This window comes from Corvus moneduloides, chromosome 6 (genome assembly GCF_009650955.1).
Source record: "Corvus moneduloides isolate bCorMon1 chromosome 6, bCorMon1.pri, whole genome shotgun sequence".
NCBI lineage: Eukaryota > Metazoa > Chordata > Aves > Passeriformes > Corvidae > Corvus > Corvus moneduloides.
The window spans coordinates 16,701,454-16,722,960 of record NC_045481.1 but is presented as its reverse complement, the minus strand read 5'-3'; the positions used below and the strand labels follow the sequence as shown (position 1 = coordinate 16,722,960).

Below are 21,507 nucleotides of genomic sequence, written 5' to 3'. Positions count from 1 at the left end.
GAAAACAGAAAGTAACTCGCATAGAAAAATCAATTGGTTAAAATGCATTTCTTTGCAATGCTCTATATTTTCATTTCAGAAAAGTTGTCTGAACACAATAAACGAACAAAACTACCACAGATGTCAGAGTTGGACTCATTCAAAGACTCCAAAATTGAACATAATTTGACAACTGTAAACACTAAACCCATAGTTTAATTAGCCTCTTACACGTAATCTGTCTGAGCTGAATCTACATCACTGACTCAAATGCTGGCAAGAGGAAACTCTCGCACAAGAACAGGAGAACTTTTGTGTTTCAGGCAGTATGTAGAGAAATACTTCTATCAGTCTTTCATGAGATATGCTTGAGAATTTTTTCCTGATGCATTCAATAGCTATGAATATTTTTAAATAGAGCCATGACAATCTCCACCTGCTTGCCATAACCACTCTTACTTCCAAGCAATAGAATTATTTGTTAGTAATGAAGCACACTTCCTTTTAACTTAATGCTGAAGGTCTGCATAGGACTAGTTTCCAGACTTTACTGCTTTCTCGGAATACTGGATGCTTTCTGAACACTCTTCTATGCTGGTGAACAGACAGCAGTAATCTGCACTGGGTACCTGACTGGCAGGAATTAATTCATCCATTCTCATACACACAAAAAATTCCCCCAAATCAGTGACTATGTTTTATCTCTTCAGATTTCTTTCTCTAAACTATTTCTGAATTAGCAAAAGTACCATTTTCTGTTAATTCAGACCATTAGTTTCACAATTAACTGTTCAAATGTAGAAAATAATTTGCTGTTAATAATCAATTCTTACGGTCCTAAGAGTGTTTAAACTACAATACATTATAGACAGGAAACAAAACTTGTCTGACATTAAAACATCTTTTGGGGTTTTTTTAAAGCACTAGAAATATAAGCAGTAATTAAATCCCTGAAAGAAAATGGAAACTAAAACACATCTGAACTCCAGGCAGGTTGAAAGCAACATTGTTAATGTTGTGGTAATATAAAACAATACATTGTAATGTATTGTGGTAATATAAAACAGCTAAGACCCCAGGGCAGCCGCTCTGTTGTTGTATTTTTATTTTTTAGTCAATGCAACTGCTCACCAGATTTTTAAGAGTATTCTAAATCTTAGAATACATTTTTATTATTACATAACAAAAAAATTTCAAAACACAGTTATTCGTGAACAAGAACCACCCACGATGAGGAATGAGGAGTGATGAGGAAGCATCAGAGTGATCCTTATTTAACAATCCACTCTTCTATGCAGAATTTAACAACTTGGAAGAAGATTTAACCTGACCAACTGACAATGGCATCCAGAATGCAGAATAATGATTGGAAAGAGCTGCTGGAGAAATTACTTTCTCAGAGAAAGAAGGGATGTTGCCCCAAAGAGAACCACTAAAAAGTCACTTATCAAAACAAAAGCAAACATTATTTTCTCTTGCAATTTCAAACATATTTTCATAGTTATATTGATGTTTGACTCAAACAGTGAAGATCCTCTCTGTGCAGAAATTAGTGAGAAATTTCCTTGACCTGTCTAAGCAAAAAGTTCAGTTAAGTTGGCTGAACTCAGACATTTTCTGTCTCCTGATAGAGGCAGGCACGTGAGTAAACTAATTTCAATGTAACAGGGCAGAGCAAAAGAGGCAACCAAAAGCATGAAATGGCTATAAACCAAAGGCAAACCATGAAAGTTATGCTCAGTTGAAGAACTTATTAAAGAAAACTGAAGAGGCAATTACACAGAGATCTACAAAATCATAAATGCTATTAGCCAAATCACACCCATAATCCTCAAAAGAACACAATGCAGTTATCTAATATCAGGCAACACAGAAAAAACCAGTGCATTGTGGAGCCAGTTTTGGTGGTCAGAACAATACCTAGGAAAAGATTTCCTACATATCTGTCTTCCTATTCATTGTCTTTGATACTGCTTTCAATCACTGCTGGAGATGAGATACTTGGCTGGACATATTTTATGTGGTATGGTATTAACCAGTCTGATGTGATGGAAGGACTTAATTACGTGCTCCGTTGAAATTGTGGAACTCCTTACCTGCACATCCCAAGAACGAGAGAACTAAACTGAACAAAGCCCCGCTTTTGCAGGAAGCATGTTGCTATGAGTTGAGAATGGAGAACATAAGTTTGAAAGACTGAGCCCAAGAAACCTGCTGTAACTATTCTTGATCCAGGAAGGAGAATTGCTAGAAGTCTTTGAAGATAAAGGCCATTCTGCTTAATAACAGTAAAGGCACCATAATTATGTGGGCTTGCTGCTGTGTAAAATATTCCTTAATGGAAATCTGCAATAAATACAGCTAAACAACTCAAAATGGTGTCATACTGCATGCATTTATGTTACAATATAAAGATACTGTGAACACTAAAACAAAACATCCCTCCATTATGTAAGCAGGGCTACTTCTATAATCAATCTGCCACAGAAGCAGACTCTTTGGCACATAACAAGGTCACTTTATGGAAAAAAGCTTTCATGTTAACTAATAAGGCATATATGCTGTAAGAGAGGAACAGACTGTTCTTTAGGATTTGCTGTGCAATACCAAGTAGTTTGAGTAAGAAAATAATTAAAGCTGCATAAAAGAGATTTCCTCATGTCTGGACAATAAATGTACTTCTAAGAGCAGTGATCAAGATGTATTCACAAAAAAAGGTACTTCCTTTATACAAAAACAGGCTGCCTGCATGTACAGTTTATTAATTATGTACTTGCAGGGAAACACAGTTAGTTGTTCTGGTAAATTGATTGTTCAACTCCGTGCCTGTATCTCTTATTAAAGCTCAACAGACTACTTTTAATAACTTCACATCCCAGAGCTAGTCAGACAAGATTGAAACTACAATCCCACAATGCCTGACTTTTAATCCAGATGGACAACAATATAAACAAAAACCAATAATAATAATAATAATAACAATAATACATTTTTGTATTATTATATATTACATATATATGTATATATACATATATATAAAAATGTATATATAAATGTATATATATATAAATATATATATCTTATATACATATATATTTTTATGTATATATATGTATATATATACATATATATATATATAAATGTATATAATAATACATTTTAAAATACATTTTTGAAGAAAGAGGGTAAAAAATTTCCCATGGAACAGACAACGTGATCTCGTAAGATATTCCCAGATCATAGTGATTTCACAAAATCACTGAATAGTTGAGGTTGGAAGGGGTGTCTGGGGATCAGAGCTATTAACTTCTATGAAAAATTTCAAATGAGAGGAAACAGCTATCTATATCTAATACTAACCCTAATGGTGATTGGTTTGGAAAAAGAAGTTACATTTTCAAGAAGGAAGAAAACACACCATAACTACTCCAGAATTCGCTATGAGATATACCACACAAAAATGATCCGAAAAGTATCACTTACCTGATTCAAGGGAAGATTAAAACTAAACAAAAAGATGGCATCATAAAGAAGTGCCAAAACTCATCTAAGATGATTAGCTGTAAGGTAGCTGCCTTGGGAAATAAACTACCTTTGAAACTGCTAGATAAATTTCTAGATATGTTTTGTTTTTCATAATGCTTCCTGGACCAACTTGACCATATGGCTGAATCTTTCCTTTCTATGATAAAGCAGGATAGATGCCTAGAAGCAGCACACAACTTTTAAAATGTGCAATATCGGATTTGCCATCCAGTCCATGTTTTCTTTTTTACCCCATGCATAATAAGAGATATTGAATATATCATATACACCAGAATAGAAAAAAAAGAAAAAATTTCTACAATTTCTACAAAAATTTCTACAATTGAAAACAAAAGGTCTAATGTATACAGTGCAAACTTCCACCTGGAGAGCCATGTTTCTTCCCTAGGTCTCTTCAGAGCATCTATCTATCTGTCTACACAGCATGGGAAACATTCCCATTCACACTGCCAAATTCCTTCTATGTTTTCAAAAATATAAACTAAATTACCCAGTGCACTGGGTAACAACTGCAGTTACAGAAACAAAAGAGGCAGAAACTCAGCCATACTTTTCTCCAGTGTATACCCGTGGTCTTCTACTGAGCGCATAATTCTTAGTATTTGAACCCTTTCGAAGTGGATCATCGAGGGGTGATTGGTGAGGAGGATCTTCCAGTGGATTCCAGTAACTCTGTTCACACATACCTCGTAACAAAATTTCTGCAAGTTGTCTTGCAATTGTCTGTAAAAGCAAAAGATAGATATTTTCCCTCGAAATGCTGAATACAAACTCTTAAAAAATGCTCCGATTTTTTCTAATGAAGACTACTTATACAGAATATATTTTTTTATTCTACAACATCCAAAAAAACAGGCATGATGCTGTTTAACAGGTAAAAGTACCCAGTTCAATTCTCTAAACACAAAGAAAAATAATGGCAATAACAAACAATTTTTCAATTTTATTAGTTAAGTTCAGATAGTTCTGAAGTATAAACAACCCAATTGCTGCTCCTGAGACAATCAATAACCTAAGATGCTCAATAACCTCTACTGCCTTGATGGCATCAGCCTCTATAGACCTGGAGCAGTTGCTTGCATGACAGAGACCACAGTGGAGCAGCTGTCCACACTGCAGCCTGCTAAGAGAACCACGGTGAAACAATGATACTCCCTGAAGGAACTGCAGCCCAATGGAGGGACCCCATGCTGGAGCAGGGGAAAAGTGTGAGGAGTAAGGAGCAGCAGAGAGGAACTCACCACAACCCTCCACCCCTCATGCACCACTCAGGGAATGGGAGGGTAGGGAGAGGAGGTAGAAGAGTCAGAAGTCAAAGACTGAAGTTGAACCTGAGAAAAAGGGGGTGGGGGGGGGAAAGGTGTTTTAGTTTTTGTCTTTGTTTCTCATGATCCCACTCTCTTTTAATTGACAATAAATTAAGTTAATTTCCTCCAAGAAGAGCCTGTTTTGACTGTGACAGTAACTGGTAAGCAAACTCCCTGCCTTTATCTCAGACCTCAGACATTTTCCAGCTTATTTTCTCCCCATGTGTTAAGGAAGGGGAGTTTGAGGGCAGCTGGGTGGGCATCTGGCAGCCAGACAAGGTCAACCCACCACAGACAGTTGTGGTCTGTGGGCTGAATGGGGCTTCTGACAACTAGTACTTGAATGCTGGTGTTAGCTACTGTTAAAGCTCAGCAAGAGTGAAACAAGGTTGAAAATCAGCATGAAAAGGTTTATTTTGACTATTACTGTCACCATATATTTAACTGTAGAAATACTTACAAAAATATTTTTAATTAAATAATACTAATTTAAAGCTTTTAAGTCATCCTGTAATCCATAAGTATCAAGTTAATCTCCTCTTTAATGTTTCATACACATGCAATAGAACCTGCACAGCTACATATCACAATGATGAAAAATCAAAGATTTTCTACCAGGGCAGTAGAAAGAAGGCAAGATCTAGATTTGCATCAGAATTGGCAGAATTTCCCAGTAATGTTTCCCAAAAACAGATGTGTAATGTTTAAGTCACAGACAGTACCATACAATCTGCATCTTCCACCTTAACTTCTATACCATAAGAAGCCCTTCATCTTTTTCATTAAAATTTGCAATATTATCCCTGTCCATTGAAAGTCTATTTTTTAATAATTTAAATATATTTACTAGGAATCAGTTACTGAATGAATTAAGAAACCACTTACCTTCCTTATTACCATTTTGGAAGTTTTAAAGGCCCAGACTTTTTATTATATAAAAGATTCAAGTTTCTGACAATATAAGTAACAAATCTTCATGATTTTGCTTTTATGGTTTTCCTTTAAGAGGCTTTATAAATTGATAGCCTTCAGCTTAATAGAAACCACACAAAAATTATGCACTCTTTTCTCACCCCCACTACCTTACGAAAACATGAAACTACATTGACTCATAAATAGGGCAATTATAATCAAGGTTGAAAACATGGTCACTTAGAGACCAGTCAGGTTCTAATTATAACCACATATAGGAAAAAATAGGGGAGAGACTGGGTACCAAACATTCCTTACTTTAATCATTCCCTTAAGCCAGGAAATGTTAACCTTACACAGTGTTGGATACCAGGTCCTTATCAATATGCTACGTATCTGACTATTTTTCTCTAACTCATCCATTATTTTTATGCTTTCCCTGCCTACCGAAATTCAGATGCTACAATAGGAAAGTGGTTTAATATAACTTACCATTCGCAGGTTTTGTGTAGTTCTTGTTTCAACAGCTCTTAGTAACTCTCTAAATCTACCAACTCCTCTTGTCAAGTTCCTGTATACAAACATAGAATTTGACACTATTCCAACTTGGATGAAGTAATACCTTAAAATATTTCTCAATAAAGTTGTTAAAATCCATGCTACTTTCTTTTTTTCCCTTCATAGCCTCACTGCCTTTCTGTGAGATAGATATATAGAGATAGAGATATAGATACATATTCATCTGGGAACCTCAACACTGATTACTATAACAACACTCCTTGACAGTTTATTGAAAACAGGGACATTTTCATGATCAGTAGATAGTTCAAGGGAAGGCAAGGAAAAAAGTAAGAAGCAACCACCTCAAAAAGAAAAAACTAAGTTGTTCTCTTTGCTACAATAGTTTTAGTTGTCAATTACATTAGGCTTCAAGTATAAACTTTGAAAAAAAAATCCATTTTAGCTGCCTCTTGACATCTTAAAACAGAGAGACTAAAAATGAGTAAATCTTGTAACCCTGAAAGCAATATAAAACATAAAATTTTGAACTCCTTTTTAGAAGGGAAAGAGCACAAACACATTAAGGCCCACTGTGTGGCCAGAAGAGAACTGGGGGATCAGTGTTCTGTTCTTGACTCTGACTGGCTTTTCATGTGGCTTCTGCAATTCAAGTTTCTCCATCTACACTTCTTCCACATGTGCTGCCTAAACAGCTTTTGCAGAGATTGAAGATCCTCAGAGGCATCATTGATACTAACAATTTTAGCAGATCTGAACTTTCTTCTCAAACAATAGATTATATTGAATGATCTTACAGCTTTACCTTTTTTCTCACCTCTTTATCAGTTGTTTGGAGGTTTTATTGCACATAAAAGCAGTTTAGAGTATTTTATTTTGTACTGATACAATTTGTCTTTGAACTGGTGAAGGACTGGGTTAGCTTTTTGCTGACCTGAACAACTGAATTCTGCAACCTGAACACAACAATAGGACAACCATTTCACTATTTGAAGTGAAATGGTTCAGTCAAGAAACAAAGTATTTGATCAAAAGTATAATTTGTCTCAAATCATTGCTGTTACATCACATATTGTCTTAAGGTGTGATGTTATGGGCAAGTTGCATAGCATTTACCCAAGACAGAGCCCAAAGAGACAAGAACTATTACATATTGTGTAAGCTTTCTGTAAGTAAGAACACTATTGCACTGCACTATAAATCAGATGTTAAAACTGCCTTCCTTAGTTTGCTGTCTTTCTTTAAAAATATATTTAAAATACTGATCTTTTGAACTGCAACTCCGCACAAATTCAAAGAAAGCCAGCATTTTTATACAGATATTTCTTTCAATGTAGTTGCAGAATACCTGAAACTAGTGTGTGAAGCAAGAGATCTTGCTATAGGACTGTAGTACTCCTATCACTTTACCTAGAGACCTACTCATTTATTTTACTCTTCAGATTACATGACAGCACTCATCTCTGTCCTGTTTTACATAATAAAGGATTATCAGAATATTTCAGAAACTTTAGTTTCCACACATCTTTCACTAGCATGACATCATCTTTCACTGGCACAAGTTCACCTTCTAAAATACTTTTATATAAAAGCTCATTTTAAAAGAAGTAGCATTTCCAAATAACAAAACCTGTATGAACAGCTTGAAAGTTATGCCAAAGTATGCCACCAGTTGGCTAAAAAGAAATAATCACCAATCACACAAGAAGTAAAAATTGTTTGTAAAAAGCCCACATGCTACAGCAGAGCTTGACCATAGCGGGACCAGCGAGTACATAGAAAAGAAAATGCATCTTGTGTAAACATCTGCATGAAAACGGCTGTGTGAAAGACTATATTGATTTATACATTTCACACAGGCAGGCCTCAATAGCTGATGACTATTACACCAACGTCATACACTAATGAAGGACAGATAGTCACTAGGCTAAATTTCAAGAAAACCTCCAAACTCATTGGAAGCTAGATACATTCAGCACCTTTGGAAAGCCAAAATGCATATCATTCAGTAATACCACATTCCAAATATTTTAGAGAGCCAAAACCAGTCCACTGGAATCCCAGCTTTAAGTCCTCTGGTCTAAGTGTGTATTTCCCATGAATGGTGTTATTTCTCAAAGACTGTATTGCAAAGTCACAAATGTATCCTTATAACAAGATTTTTTAAAAGAAAATAAAGCAAAAACAAAACCAAAAAACGAAACAACAAACCAAGAAAGAAAACCCCAACCAAACAAAGCAGATGCCAAAAAACTGAAATGCTCCCTGCAAAATTGTCGAAAAAGAGTTATGAGTAAGAACTTGTCAGCTTGAACTTTTATTTTCCCAGTGCAGGTGAAACATATACTATGTAGTAGAACTTCAAATCACAATTAACTTCATGAAATTTTAGGAATTGGCATTTTTTTCCATATGTAGTTTATGTCTTTTGATGTGTTACAAGAACAATAACAAAACACTTTATGAAAAGCATGCAACTTTCACAAGCCCTTAAACACTTCATGACAGGTTGCTATTAGTTACCTATCACACTTTTTTAAGCATCTGCAAGGGACTGAAAATTGTGACTGAAGTTCTACTGTATCATGGAAAAAGCAGTAAGATTGTACAAGGAAAAAAAAGCAGTTAAAATACAGAATTAGCTTTTGCTTCATAAAGCATTTAACAGTTATCCACTGCACAAGTCAACACAAACACAAAACAGACTTGTCAAGCATCTTCTACGTGAAATTTAATAAAAAACAGACTTCAAAACTACAATCTAAATCACCCTAAAATAGAGTTAAATGCTTTGAGAGACAAGAAATGAAGCAAAATACACCATGAATAATATGGTAGATCTCCACACCGTACTGCTTTCAGCAAAGTACATTTCCTGTATTTGTTAACATTTTGTAACATTGAGGAGAAGAGTGGTGGCTATTCTGGCACATGGTTTTCCTTCCTAGCCTAGGACACACACACAGCTTTTACCTGCTTTTCACTACAATGTGCCCTCATGTCAGCAGCTCTCGCTGTGCTGATTGAATGCCAGAGCAAAAGGGCACATTAACTTAGACAGCAATGTCCCACAGTGTCTGTAAATGACTTTGAGATCCCTTCCTTCCATGGGACAAGGGATTTTAAGGTACATTAACGTTCACTTGTAACTGACACATTTTCAGTGATTTCAGACAAGACAAAGACAGCCCACAGATGGACACTGATAGTTACATACATGTGTTTATACGACTGCCTCCTGCCAGAACATGCTCAAAGCAACTCCTTTGAATTGCATTTTTCTCATTTTTAAAGATAATTGAATGTTTGATGCTTTAAATCTTCAAGGAAAAAAACCCCTTACTTTGACTCTTTAAGTAGCCCTCTGCCAGTTAGGCTGAGAACCAAGATCTAATGAAAGTCCATACAGACATGCCTTTAGGGCCTATTTGCATCCTTGTGTCTACGTATTTGCACCCTAAGCCACAACAATTCAAGTTAGAACCTAATTAATTATTCTCATACAAGATTGACCTCACTTCCCACCTTCGCTTGTGTTTTCTCTCTCTTTCTGTCTATACTTAGAAAAAGAAATGCAATGTTTGTAAACTCATAGGTACGCTGTAAGTTTTAAAGTTTGGTTTTTTCTCCCAAAAACTCAATATGAAAGTAAAGAAAGGAATTCTTTTAAAGGTAAGGAGTAAGGGCAGCCAAAACTCTTAATATGCATGCCAATCAGAACAGTGACATTTTAGTAACTTCAGTATAACTGACATGGTTACAAAAAAACATAAGGATTAATATCCATACACTCTAACTAATTCGTTTTAGCCAATTAACAGTCATTTACACAGTATTAAGGCCAGAAACAATTTCACATTAAAATAAGTTACTACATAAGCAAAAAGCAAGAAATGTGACAAAGCAAGAGATTAACTCTTAAGCAGTAACAGAAGATCCTAATACCAAGGTATGCTGTTTACCATAGTGCTTTGTACAGCCCTACAAGATGAACTAAAAAGAAAATAAATTAGGACTGCAATTCTATGGCTCTCTTCCATAAATTTCATAAAAGGCCTGCCCAAATGGACAAAGCTACATACTCTGCACAATGGATGGTGCTTTGGGTGATGGTGATTAATGTCTGTGTCTGTTTTCTGTTCATGTTTAAGAGAGTGGAGAAGAAGTATAACTTAATCCACAATTAAAAAAACACCCTGGGATGCATTTAGATACCGATCTATGAGAGGCAACATACTTGCAACTTCAGACAGTCCTGTTTTCACTCTCTTCCTTTCATACTTACACTCTCAGTACACCCACAATCGATATAATTTTCACAAAACATTAATTAACACAGGGCATTATTTTCTGAATAAAATGTAGAAAATCCCTAATTTCCTGGCAGAATCTACTTTTTTTTTTTTTAAAACCTACTTTAAAAAAATGTTCGTGGCACACTTCTCATTTTATCCATTGTTACCTCATGTAGAAAGAAAAATCCCAGATTTCTCAAATTCATTACAGAAGATCATGTTTGCTTGATGTTTGAAAGTTCTTAACTGCTGTTTGGGCTTATAAATAAAACATCTTCAGTGTGCCATTAGAGCTACACAAGCTTAAGTATTTGAAAAAGCCCAATCAAGCAGCAATTCTGGCATTCATGCATTCAAAATGAAAACACTGCCCAGACTGCAGTTCCACTGGTAGGTAGTCCACCTAATGGTTCACTACCTGAAGAGGAAGATCTCATCCTCCCCATTCCCATCTCTTAGTGTTTGTTCCCTTTTTCCACCATTCTTCCTTCTTGATATCTTCCTATGCTCACTTGCCATGGTCCTATCTCATTTCTGACAGCCACACCAGCCATTATCACACCTTCCAATGAATCAATTCTTCTCACCAGAATGAGAGAAAGACAGGATTTCTTTGAGAACAAAAAGACTCCCCAGAAGAACCAAACAAGCACCTGAACCAGCAAAAGGCAAACAAGGAAAATGCATGCTAGCAGTGTAACTCCTCTTTACAGTGGAAAAACAAGAGCATTAACTACAGCAGTAAAATGAGCATTTTGAGGGGAGTAAGGGAAGTGTACAAAATAATACCTCCCCAGACTGAGGATCCAATTTTGTTTGCCAGCCATCACAACTCATCATAAAACCAAAAGCTACAATCTGACGCTTGCAAATGCAATCAACAGCCACCGTCAAGACATGTAGTACATGGGCTAAAAAATGCTACATATCTTCTTGGAAAAAGTGAGCTGGAGTCAGAATTCCAATCACAAACTATTAAGAGTATCAGCCTTGAACATCAACTCAGATACTGACATTACTCTTTCATTGTTCTTTGTATAACTAGTTATTACAGAAGTTGATAAGGTTTTGAATAAAAGCGATTCCTTCATGTTTATTTCCACTTTAGTCTTCCCTGTAACACTGCCAGGTTTCCTACCTGTAACTTCACAATGGAATCTTATTTTAAACTCTTGAAGTTAAGACACAATTCTGAGCAACAAACATACAGTAAGGTTTGAAAGAGAAAGCATTCATAATGGATGATTTTATCTTGAATATCTGAGGGAATAATAATTTCCTCTCATGTTCAAATGAAGTTTTTTCAGTGAAAACTAAGAGGTAAGAACAGTATTGGAAATAAGGATGAGGAAAGCTTCTGATATGGCAGATTAAATAAAGTATCCTTTGAAAACTTATTTTTGCTAGGAATCACAGAGCAGTGATTTTTGTTCCTATCTTGAATATATTCTTGCATTACCTTCCTAACCACACAAACATGAAAGCAGGTATATAGAGAAAAAAGCTGTTTTGAAAATTGCAGCAGAAGTGATCTTGCTTGCTTTCCAATATACAGCGGTGATATTTTACATATAAGGAATGTGATACTTTGTAGGATTTCAATGTTTACATCTTACTTTCTACTCTACTTAAACACCAACTTGTTTTGAGCCTGATGTAGGATGTGCAACAAGATCTCAAGAGATGCAGTGTGATAGGTATCTAGTACTGCATTCTAATACAGTAGAGAGCTGATCTTACAGGATGTTCATGTGCATTTATGTCAAGCATTTCCATAAACCTTTTCTCATGGGTTTCATCACTAAAATCCGTAGTTGTGAGCACTGTACAGATACACATGTGGAATAGAAGCACCTACAGATTGGCCCTCATCCACTGTTCCTCCCTTACCAGAAAGAGAGCAATATTCTTATGCTATTTCTGTCATATGCTATAGTGAAAAGACAAAAACAGGTAAAAGAAATTCTACATAGATAAATCCCATACTCTAAGTAGGGCTTTTTGCTGTGCTTGTCAAACATTTAAAGCCAATATAAATCAAGTATATCAATTATACGGAAATTGAGAAACATTGGTTGATCTTTTTAATTATTTTTTTAGGGCTAATTTTCTATGGAGAAGAAGCCAATCTATACATAACAACTTGCTGGAGGAGACTGGTAATGTCTTGCTTCACTGTGGCTGTGCCAGCACGGGTAATGGCCCCATGAGGAGTACAGATCTTCTCCAGGATCCTCAGGCTTTAACTGAGTATGTGAACCATGATGGAGACAGACCAAATTGCAGTCTGGATCCAGAGCAATATCCTTGGAGGAGGTGTAAAATAAGCCAAAAAAAATAGCTCTGAAAGTTAGGTAAGTCTGGTTTTCACACGATGGCCTACTGATTTTAGACTTCAACCAGAACGCCATTTTACTTCAAGAGCACACACTTCCAGTATCTTTGTGAACATTATTACCTCAAAAATAAAAACCATAAAAAAGACAAAATTAATTTGTAAACCTCATAACATGAATACAAAGTAAATAGTAGGATTGAAGAAACACTGGGTACATAAACAGCTGACCTCTCTTTCTCAGGGGCATTCTACTTGAAAACAGCTATGTTAAATACTAATGTCAAAGTTCCTGTGCTCACAGCTTTTCTTGGAAAAACATCAGAACTTTGAACTCCTTCAATATGAAATTACAAAGCAACTACTACACAAATTATGTAATCATCCTGAAAGACATGTAAAGTTACATATTTCGGAATGTTTTTTAAAAAATACACAAACCCTACCCCAAGTTTTAGAAAAACTTCATCAACCTCCTTGTTAGGCATTTCCAAGCTGAAATGTTCCTCATCTCCCAAGTGAAAAATGGGTATGTAGTTTGTTTCTTTAATGAAATTCTGTATGCTTCAGAAGAAACCATTCATTTCAGTTTTGTGTCTTAATAGCACTAAATGAACACTTTTCTGGTTCAGACTATTTCCACTTCAACTTTTTTTTTTTTTAGCTAATTGCATTTCCATGTATTTTCAAAATACCACCACTTAGCAGAAAGGCTAAGTTAAGTTTCAAACACTTCCTAGCTTTTCATACAAGATAATGCATACCTGCAACATAATCACTTAAACCTCTAGAAAAACTTGATTACTCAACTTAAAAGAAAATCTTTGTACAGTTAACAAACAAAAGGGAAATTTGAAGTAGATCAACCAACTTTATGGGTAGGCAGCAATACTCCCTAAGTTACTGCTGAAATTATGGTCTTCCAGCTCGTATAAAAATTATCTTATTTTCTTTTCTAGTTTGAAACTGACATACGTGTACAAAAATGATTTTAGATTACATTAAAACTTGAAGTATGTTGCAAAGCTTACTGGAAAGATCTCAAACCTACTTTCTATAAACCTGACATCAAGAGGGATGACATATTTAAAAATGAGACAAAACATCCTTAAAATAGATGCATGAAAAAGCAGGCTATAAATTAAATTTATACCTATTAGAAAAAGTATATATTTAAAGTTCTCTTCAGTTCTGGTAAACTGAAGTTAAAAAATGAAAAAAATTAAGAAAGCAATCCCTAAAAGCAGCCACACAACAAGCGGCCTGGAACAACGACCATATTAGGAAATATTGAAAGAACTGTGATTGACTCTGAATTAAGGAAGGAAAGTAATGGATGTAACAGCAGGAATATATAAAATAATGATTGTCATGGAGCTATTTTTCCTAACACCTTACTTCCTATCATACCACAAAAAAAGTACCACTGGCCAATGGAACTAGACGAAGAAATTCAAAATTATATATATAATGTGTAATTAGCTTATAAACTGCAAGGGATCACTGTACCAAAGACTGCAAAAAAATTATATGCTTATGTAGGAGTTAACAAGATCACCAACAACTTCACTGGGAAGGATTAAAATGCACATGAAATAAAATCGCCTTTCAAAGTTCACACCAGACCAGCTGATATGGTCTAGGAAAAACACTCACGTCTGGATGCTCCTTAACAATCCACTGCATAAATTTTTTTGTGCAGTTGCTCTTTGTTTTCTTCATTAATCACAACCTGCTTTAAATGGTGCATTTAATCTGACATGTTGTGTGTAAAAGCAATCAGCAGTAGACACCATTTCCATCCCTGGCCTTCAATCAACATTCTTCAAAATGTGGAATACCTAGCTTATTCTTAATCATGACTGCCACTGGGATTTTTTCAGTAACTATATTTTATTTATTTTTTGTGCAAGCATGAAAAAAGAGATCTTATTTTTAGCCCTGGTAAATGAAAAAAATCAGCTTTCAGAACATTCCATTCCGCCTGCAATTAAGTTATGAAAACAGAACTAAAGTGTAACTCGCAGATCATGTTATTGCACCACTACTTCAATACTTTAAGAAAGATTTCAAAAGCACAGTGATCATTTCCCTGTTAAAATCCCTGAACAGGTTAAAACTTGGATAGCCTTTTTTTACCCTACCTTCAGTACATTAAAATCTCGAACTCTTTACAGACACTGCACGATTTCCTGCATCTCTGGTTTACATATTTGAAAGAATAAGGAACATTTTTGGTACAAAATAGTAGTCCTATCAAAAGTTCCAATATTTCAATAAAATCAAATTTCCTAATGAAATAAGAAGCCCCAGGAACAAATTTTTAAAGTATGTGATTACAACAAATGTCAGAAATGTACTTAAAACCCATTTGTGCCGAGTTTTGAAGTTCTTAAAAATGGAGAGTTGTATTCTTTTTCTCATTCTGTGTGGTAACTGAATTTATTTTTAGGCTTTTAAGCAAAGCCTTATTTAAAATAAATTATAAAGAAACTCCCATGCAGAATCTAAAGGGATCTACAGAGCAGGTACAATGAAGATTGTATACTTGTATACATACTGTTGATCTTCATGCACATTAATCCTGCAGCATAATGTTAAAATAAGTGATAACTGAAGAGATTTGGAAAAAAATTATACAAAATCAAAATTATAAAAATCAAGAGTTTCAATATGTTGACAATTACTTTTAAGAGTGCTCGATAATAAATTTCAAATAGTTAAAACTTAAGGTACTTTAAGTTCTTACATTTAGTAAGTAAAACTATAAAATGCTTTCTGCTTAATATACTTTGACTAAACAATTTTCCAATATGTAAATAAATACAATATGGGCAGCCTTACTATTTTAATCAAAAAATTACTACTTTATTAATAAGGGATCTCATAATTACAGAATCCACAATTGCTAAAAATGATGCTCAGTTAAATCACAAATACAAAACCTAAGCAAAAAACCAAACACAATAAAAGAAGAATCAAATCTCACCCATTCTTGAAATATAAAACATGTGCTCTTTGAAGTCCTGTTTCCAGAAAAAAACCAAGTTCTTGTTCATGTGCAGTGGGCCCTGGCTTAGGGCTTCTGTTTTGTATATTGGCATTAATTACCTAAGAGAGCAAAAGAAAAAAGGGGGAAAAGTGTATTTAGAAAAAAACCTTAAAACCAAGGTTTGTGTACTTTTACATGGAAGCTAATATTTAATGTTGGAGAAATCTTTGCCATTTGTAGGTGGTGGCTAGTAGACCATTTCTAGCTTTACCTCCATTGCTACCTAAATATCAACCTTTTTGCTCTTGGCCCTTAAAGATAATTTATTTACCAAGCAGAAATACTGCTAAGCAAAATTTTATAATACTTATTCAGAAATTGTTTGAAGAATGGTATATGAAAGAGAGGAATATGAAAAAGCATATTTGCAATCTTGTTCAGTAGCAGGAGGTGATGATATTCAAAAATCTAAAACTCCTGTTAGGTTAGAAAAGACTGTTGCAGAGAGCAGTAAGCAGATTGAAAGTTATGTCCAGACTGATTTCCAAAAAAATCTTTAGAAATAATTGTATTACCTCAGCATTAAAAATGCCGTCAAAATGTGGAGTTATCATTTTTCATTTGCCTTCATATTCAGTGCACATAGTCTACCAGCCACTAAAAGATGACAACAAAACAAGCAAAAACCCTCAGAAAATAAAAACCTGTATGAATTTTAAAAACAATGTGAATTACTTTTTTCTCCCCCATCCCATCAGTTTTCTTTCCCTTTTCTTCTGTTTTTCATGACCCTAACTGTGTCTTATAACTCCTTCAAAGACAGCTGTCAGGTGACAGGCCTGAAGCTTGCAAGCAATGAGTCTGAAAAAGAGGATCAGATGGATATTGTCACCTCACTTCACTCTAACAGCATTCACAAGCCAAAGAACAGAGCCCCAAGCATACTGCATTTTGCCCAAATGTACCTCAAAGACTAAATAAAAAGCAACAGTGTGTAACTCCTAGAAATAAAGGGTACCACAAATTTCTTTTAAAAAAGCATTTATATCACTTAAGGGTTTTTGCTAAGTGGTAACAAACAGAAGACAAAAGTTAATGGCGTAAATGAAATCAAGAGGAGGAAATAAAAGAGCCTTTGTATCCCTTTAAATTCAGAAAAAGCTTGAAGCATTTAAATCATGAAGTGTTATGCTCTTAACAAATGAAGAGCCTAAGTTTAACTTTTTATAATTCATAATCCATAACTTCTAAAAGGCAAGGAGGTACAGGAACTTGCTTAATATTCTGCAGAACTGCCCATATTCTGTTGTATTTTGTCTAACATTGAGAAGCTCAGATATAACAGCTTTCATTAATAAAAACCAAGTCTACTACACATCTAGTACCCCAGAGTCTGACAGTGACTGCAGTTTCATACATACATGCAGTAAGGAATATATTAATGAGAAAAAATGACAAATGGACTATCAAATCCAGGAACATTTTCCTGATTCAATTTATAAAAGTATTGAGTTATCTGAAGTTCATCTATATTTCAAAATCATATGTTTATCTGGCTATGATATCTGATGATTTTTTCATTGCCCTAGGACTGTGCCTATCAGCTGAAGAAACACACTTTCAGTTACTGTTCTGGCTGCTATGTCATTGAACTTGCTGACGGGTACAATGTTATGTCAGAATTTTATCTTCAAATAGTTTATAAAAGAGAATTTAGGCGCAGTCATGTTATTGACTCAAAAAAAACATCAACAAGATTAATTTTCTATCTTCATAGCTTCATTTTGAATTAAATTCTTTTCAAGAATTATCTGAACAGCTAGTAAGGACATACATGCAACATACATATTGTAACATATGTGTTTGAAAGACACCATAATCCCATGATTCTGAATGAACTACCACAGCGTAACAAGAGGCCATAGATCAGCATCTGAAATATATAGAGTAGCTCAGAGGAGCTCTGTCCCTTTTTTGGCAATTAGTGCTGTTTCCCAAGAGGTCAGAATGAGACAACAGTAGAAGGATAGATGCCAGGCATCCATTAGTGCATACTAACTTATTGTCAAATTGTAAATGTGCATTGAATTCTTATGAAAAGAAACACCAGACATCTTTTTGTTGAGTTACCAAGATGTTGGTAAGACCACATCAATGAAAGATGAGCCACACAATTCTTCAATCAGGAAAATCACCCCAACTTACCCTTTCTATCTCCTGGAGGTACAAGAGAGCAATATCCCCAGCCTTCTCATAGCATGTAACAATTTCTTGTTCACGGTCCACATGGAGATTGCTAGCTGAGGAAGATATTGGCAGCTTCTCAAGACAGAGACCTTGGGAGGCAAAAAAAAAATTCAAACGAAACATTAAAAACTAATGTCATCTAGTATTATACCCAAAACATAGTCCAGGTTAAGCCCCTTTAGTCAGGAGAAGAAACAAAGGAAAGGAAGGTATGATCCCCTAAAACAGACACTAATAATAATAATAATAATAATAATAAAAATGAATAAATAAAAGTGGCTCCTCCTCAATAATTATAAATCCAGAAGCAGCAATTTTTTTAAAGCAATTTTGATTTAAAAGACATTATGACAATCTACCACAAAAGTATATGGTGTCTTTCTATACCAGTTTTACATTACTGAGTATGCCTTAACTTTTCCAGAATGATCATAGAAACAAAGGCACAGTGAAAAAAGGCACTCAAGGTAATATTAACCTAGTTACTGTGCAAGGCAAAAACATCTATAAAAACAAATACATTTTAAAAAACCAATGTGTTAGGAAGTGTAATTTATAAAAACAAATACATTTTAAAAAACCAATGTGTTAGGCAGTGTAATTTTTGTATTTAAATTTAGAACAGGGAGTTCACTCTCATCAAGGCCATATAAGACTTTTCTGATCAGGACTTACCCAACAAATACATTATGTCGTGCTTTGAAGAAAAAAAAAATCTTTGCTTGTCTCAAATAAAAATGCAACAACTCTTACTAATCAATACTAACTCCTACACAAGTCACTTCTATTACAGCTATTTTCAAGATAATTAAAGTGCTGGAAAGGACCTCAAGAATATGAATCCATTTATCTGATGGAGGAATCAACCAACCCCTGACACTTGTCTAACCTGTTCCTTAAAGCTTCTGAGGATAGGGATGCCTTGGCCTTCATATGCAAATTACAATAGAGCTCAACCATTCTCACAAACAGTATTTTTTCCTAATGCCTAAATCTCTCTCTCTAGATTAACTACTTTGATTCATTCTCACAGAGAGGTTATTCTGTTCTTCACAAAACACTGCAAGTTACAGCATGGTGCCAGTAACACCAGGGTCATGGGCTTGATCCCCTATGGGCCATTCACTTACAATTGGACTCCATGATGCTTCTGGGTCCCTTCCAACTCAGATTATTCTGTGATTCATCTAGAGAGAGAGACATGCTTGCAACAAAAAATGTCATTTCTCACTAATTTCTCTTTTCATGCTTCCTTAACAGCTAATCATTTTTATCTCCTCTAGACACTCTCCAACTGGTTACCTCTACCATGACTCACTGTGCCAAAACAGGATACATGGCTTCACTTGAGGCCTCAAGAGCACTGAGCAGAGAAGATTAAAGACTTCCTGGTTTTCATAAGGGATACTTTAAAAAAAGGTATTAAAAATCAGCTGAACTTCAGTGCCTTCCCTTACATATTAGTAAAAACTCTCTTCCACTTATGATCTGCAACAGATCACCAGCTCATATTCTTCAAGCCAACTATTTCATCTTATATTTATTTGAATAATTAATTGCATTTGAGGTAGGACTTGCCACACGTTAACAGATTTATTTCAGGTCATTCTTCCAGCTTGTCAGCAGTACACACTAATCCTAAAGTGCCTTCAACTGCTCCTACATTGATATAATCTACAATTTAAATTACTGTATTATCAACTCATCATTGAAAGTTTTGAGAATCCATTGCTGGAGAAACTAAAACCAAAAACAACAACAAAACACATATATTGGGCAGATGTCTGTAGAATGCCAAGTAGTACAAATCCAGTTTGAAGAACATTTTATCAAAGGATTTCTGTCAATCAATACTGTAACGTCAGTACAGTATGTTTCATTACAATTACAAAAAAACTTGGGAAGACACAGCTACATAACCTGGAGTTTATTTATTGGTAAACTCAAAACTGTGCAATATCTGTGGCCTTCAGATTATTTCAGAACATCTATTAAGTTTCAATCTCTCTGTAAAAGTGTAGCTCATCTGTATAAAAAAAACATAAAGCCAGATTTCTGGCTTGAGAGGATGCCTTACGTTTGTATGAGAGTTTGTTGGCCACCTTTACCCTCCAATCCACCCTTTACCAGTACAAGTAACATATATCTTACTCTATGTGCTATACATCCAGCTAAGACAAAATCCTGACTCCAGTACTAAGACTCCTGCTAAAGACAAAGTAACATCCAATATACTTTTCAAAATAACTACACATTCCTAAAGCACAGCAAACACACAAATTGTCTGTCTCCTAAAAACTCACTAAATCTGAGTAAAGTAGACACTGGGTTTTGCTGACATGTCATAGTTTTAACCTAGCATACCTCTAAAACTTAAGTATATTTGCAAATAGTCTAGAGTACCTAACTAATCTGCTTTTTTTCAACTTTTCAGTCAAATCAAAACATCCAAGAAATTTTTTGAATAACAATAAGTCCCCAAAGTAACAATAGACCCCAAAGTAGCAAGGCTTAACTATAGAAAAAAGTCAGGTCTCCTTGTACTACAGGAGGTTTGAAGAGACTTCTGAAAGGAAGATCTAAATGCAAGCTTGATACTGGATAGAAAGTTTGCAGCGTCCTACACGAACACCTTCAAACTCAAAGGTGACTAAAGAATACAATAAATGAGCTTTAATAAACACATCAAATGACTGAAAGCACCAGGTAATTTGTGTGTGGATCACTCCTCCCCATTCCTTCTCTCCCATACTATGAACAGCCAACACCCCTGAGTAACCATCTACTATATGAAGCATATTGCTCAACTGACTATTTGTAGATGACTCAGATTTATTCTTTCTATTTTTACAATTTATGGCCATAACTATAATCTTTTAAATCTGAAAAACTCACTATAAGGACATTTTCTTACTTTAGCTGAGAATTATCATTATGATACAAAAACACCTCAGTGTTCAGCCAGAAATTTTAAGTAATGAATTAGGGAAGTATTTAATTTTAAGTGTTCTTTGAAGTACAGAACACTACTTCTTAGAGAAACTCCACTGTGTAACTAGTATTCACTTTTTCTTTTTTCTGGTATTTTTACTAAACCCAGGAAATTATGTATATTTTAAGTATGTAACGCTTTGGAGAAGGAAGTTTATTTGGAGATCTATTCTGAAATGACCACTTAACAGAATGGTTTGCATGCTGTATTTGTTGTGATGACACAAGTAAAAATTGCAGTTTAATGCTGTGTTAAAAATGAAAACGTATCAACTAGAGGAAAAATCCTGGAGAAATTATGATTGCTCTAATTATGATTTCATTAAAACAAGTCACTCCAGACTACCCATTTTTTTCTTAAATGCAGATGAAATTTAAGAAATA

The 21,507-nt window shown here is 34.8% G+C and overlaps 1 protein-coding gene across 3 annotated transcripts in view; it reads right to left on the bottom strand.

The window, feature by feature from the left end:
- TTC7B (tetratricopeptide repeat domain 7B) overlaps positions 1-21,507 on the bottom strand; it is a 130,028-nt gene that overhangs the window by 78,323 nt on the left and 30,198 nt on the right. For 2 of the 3 annotated variants that reach the window (XM_032112161.1, XM_032112159.1), the window contains exons 4-8: positions 18,091-18,221; positions 15,883-16,004; positions 15,454-15,477; positions 6,237-6,315; positions 4,076-4,248 (exon numbers count right to left, since the gene is read on the bottom strand). In XM_032112161.1, the coding sequence (XP_031968052.1) occupies positions 4,076-4,248; positions 6,237-6,315; positions 15,454-15,477; positions 15,883-16,004; positions 18,091-18,221 (529 nt within the window). The remainder of the gene's footprint in view (positions 1-4,075; positions 4,249-6,236; positions 6,316-15,453; positions 15,478-15,882; positions 16,005-18,090; positions 18,222-21,507) is intronic. The other variant, XM_032112160.1, reaches the window with a different exon arrangement.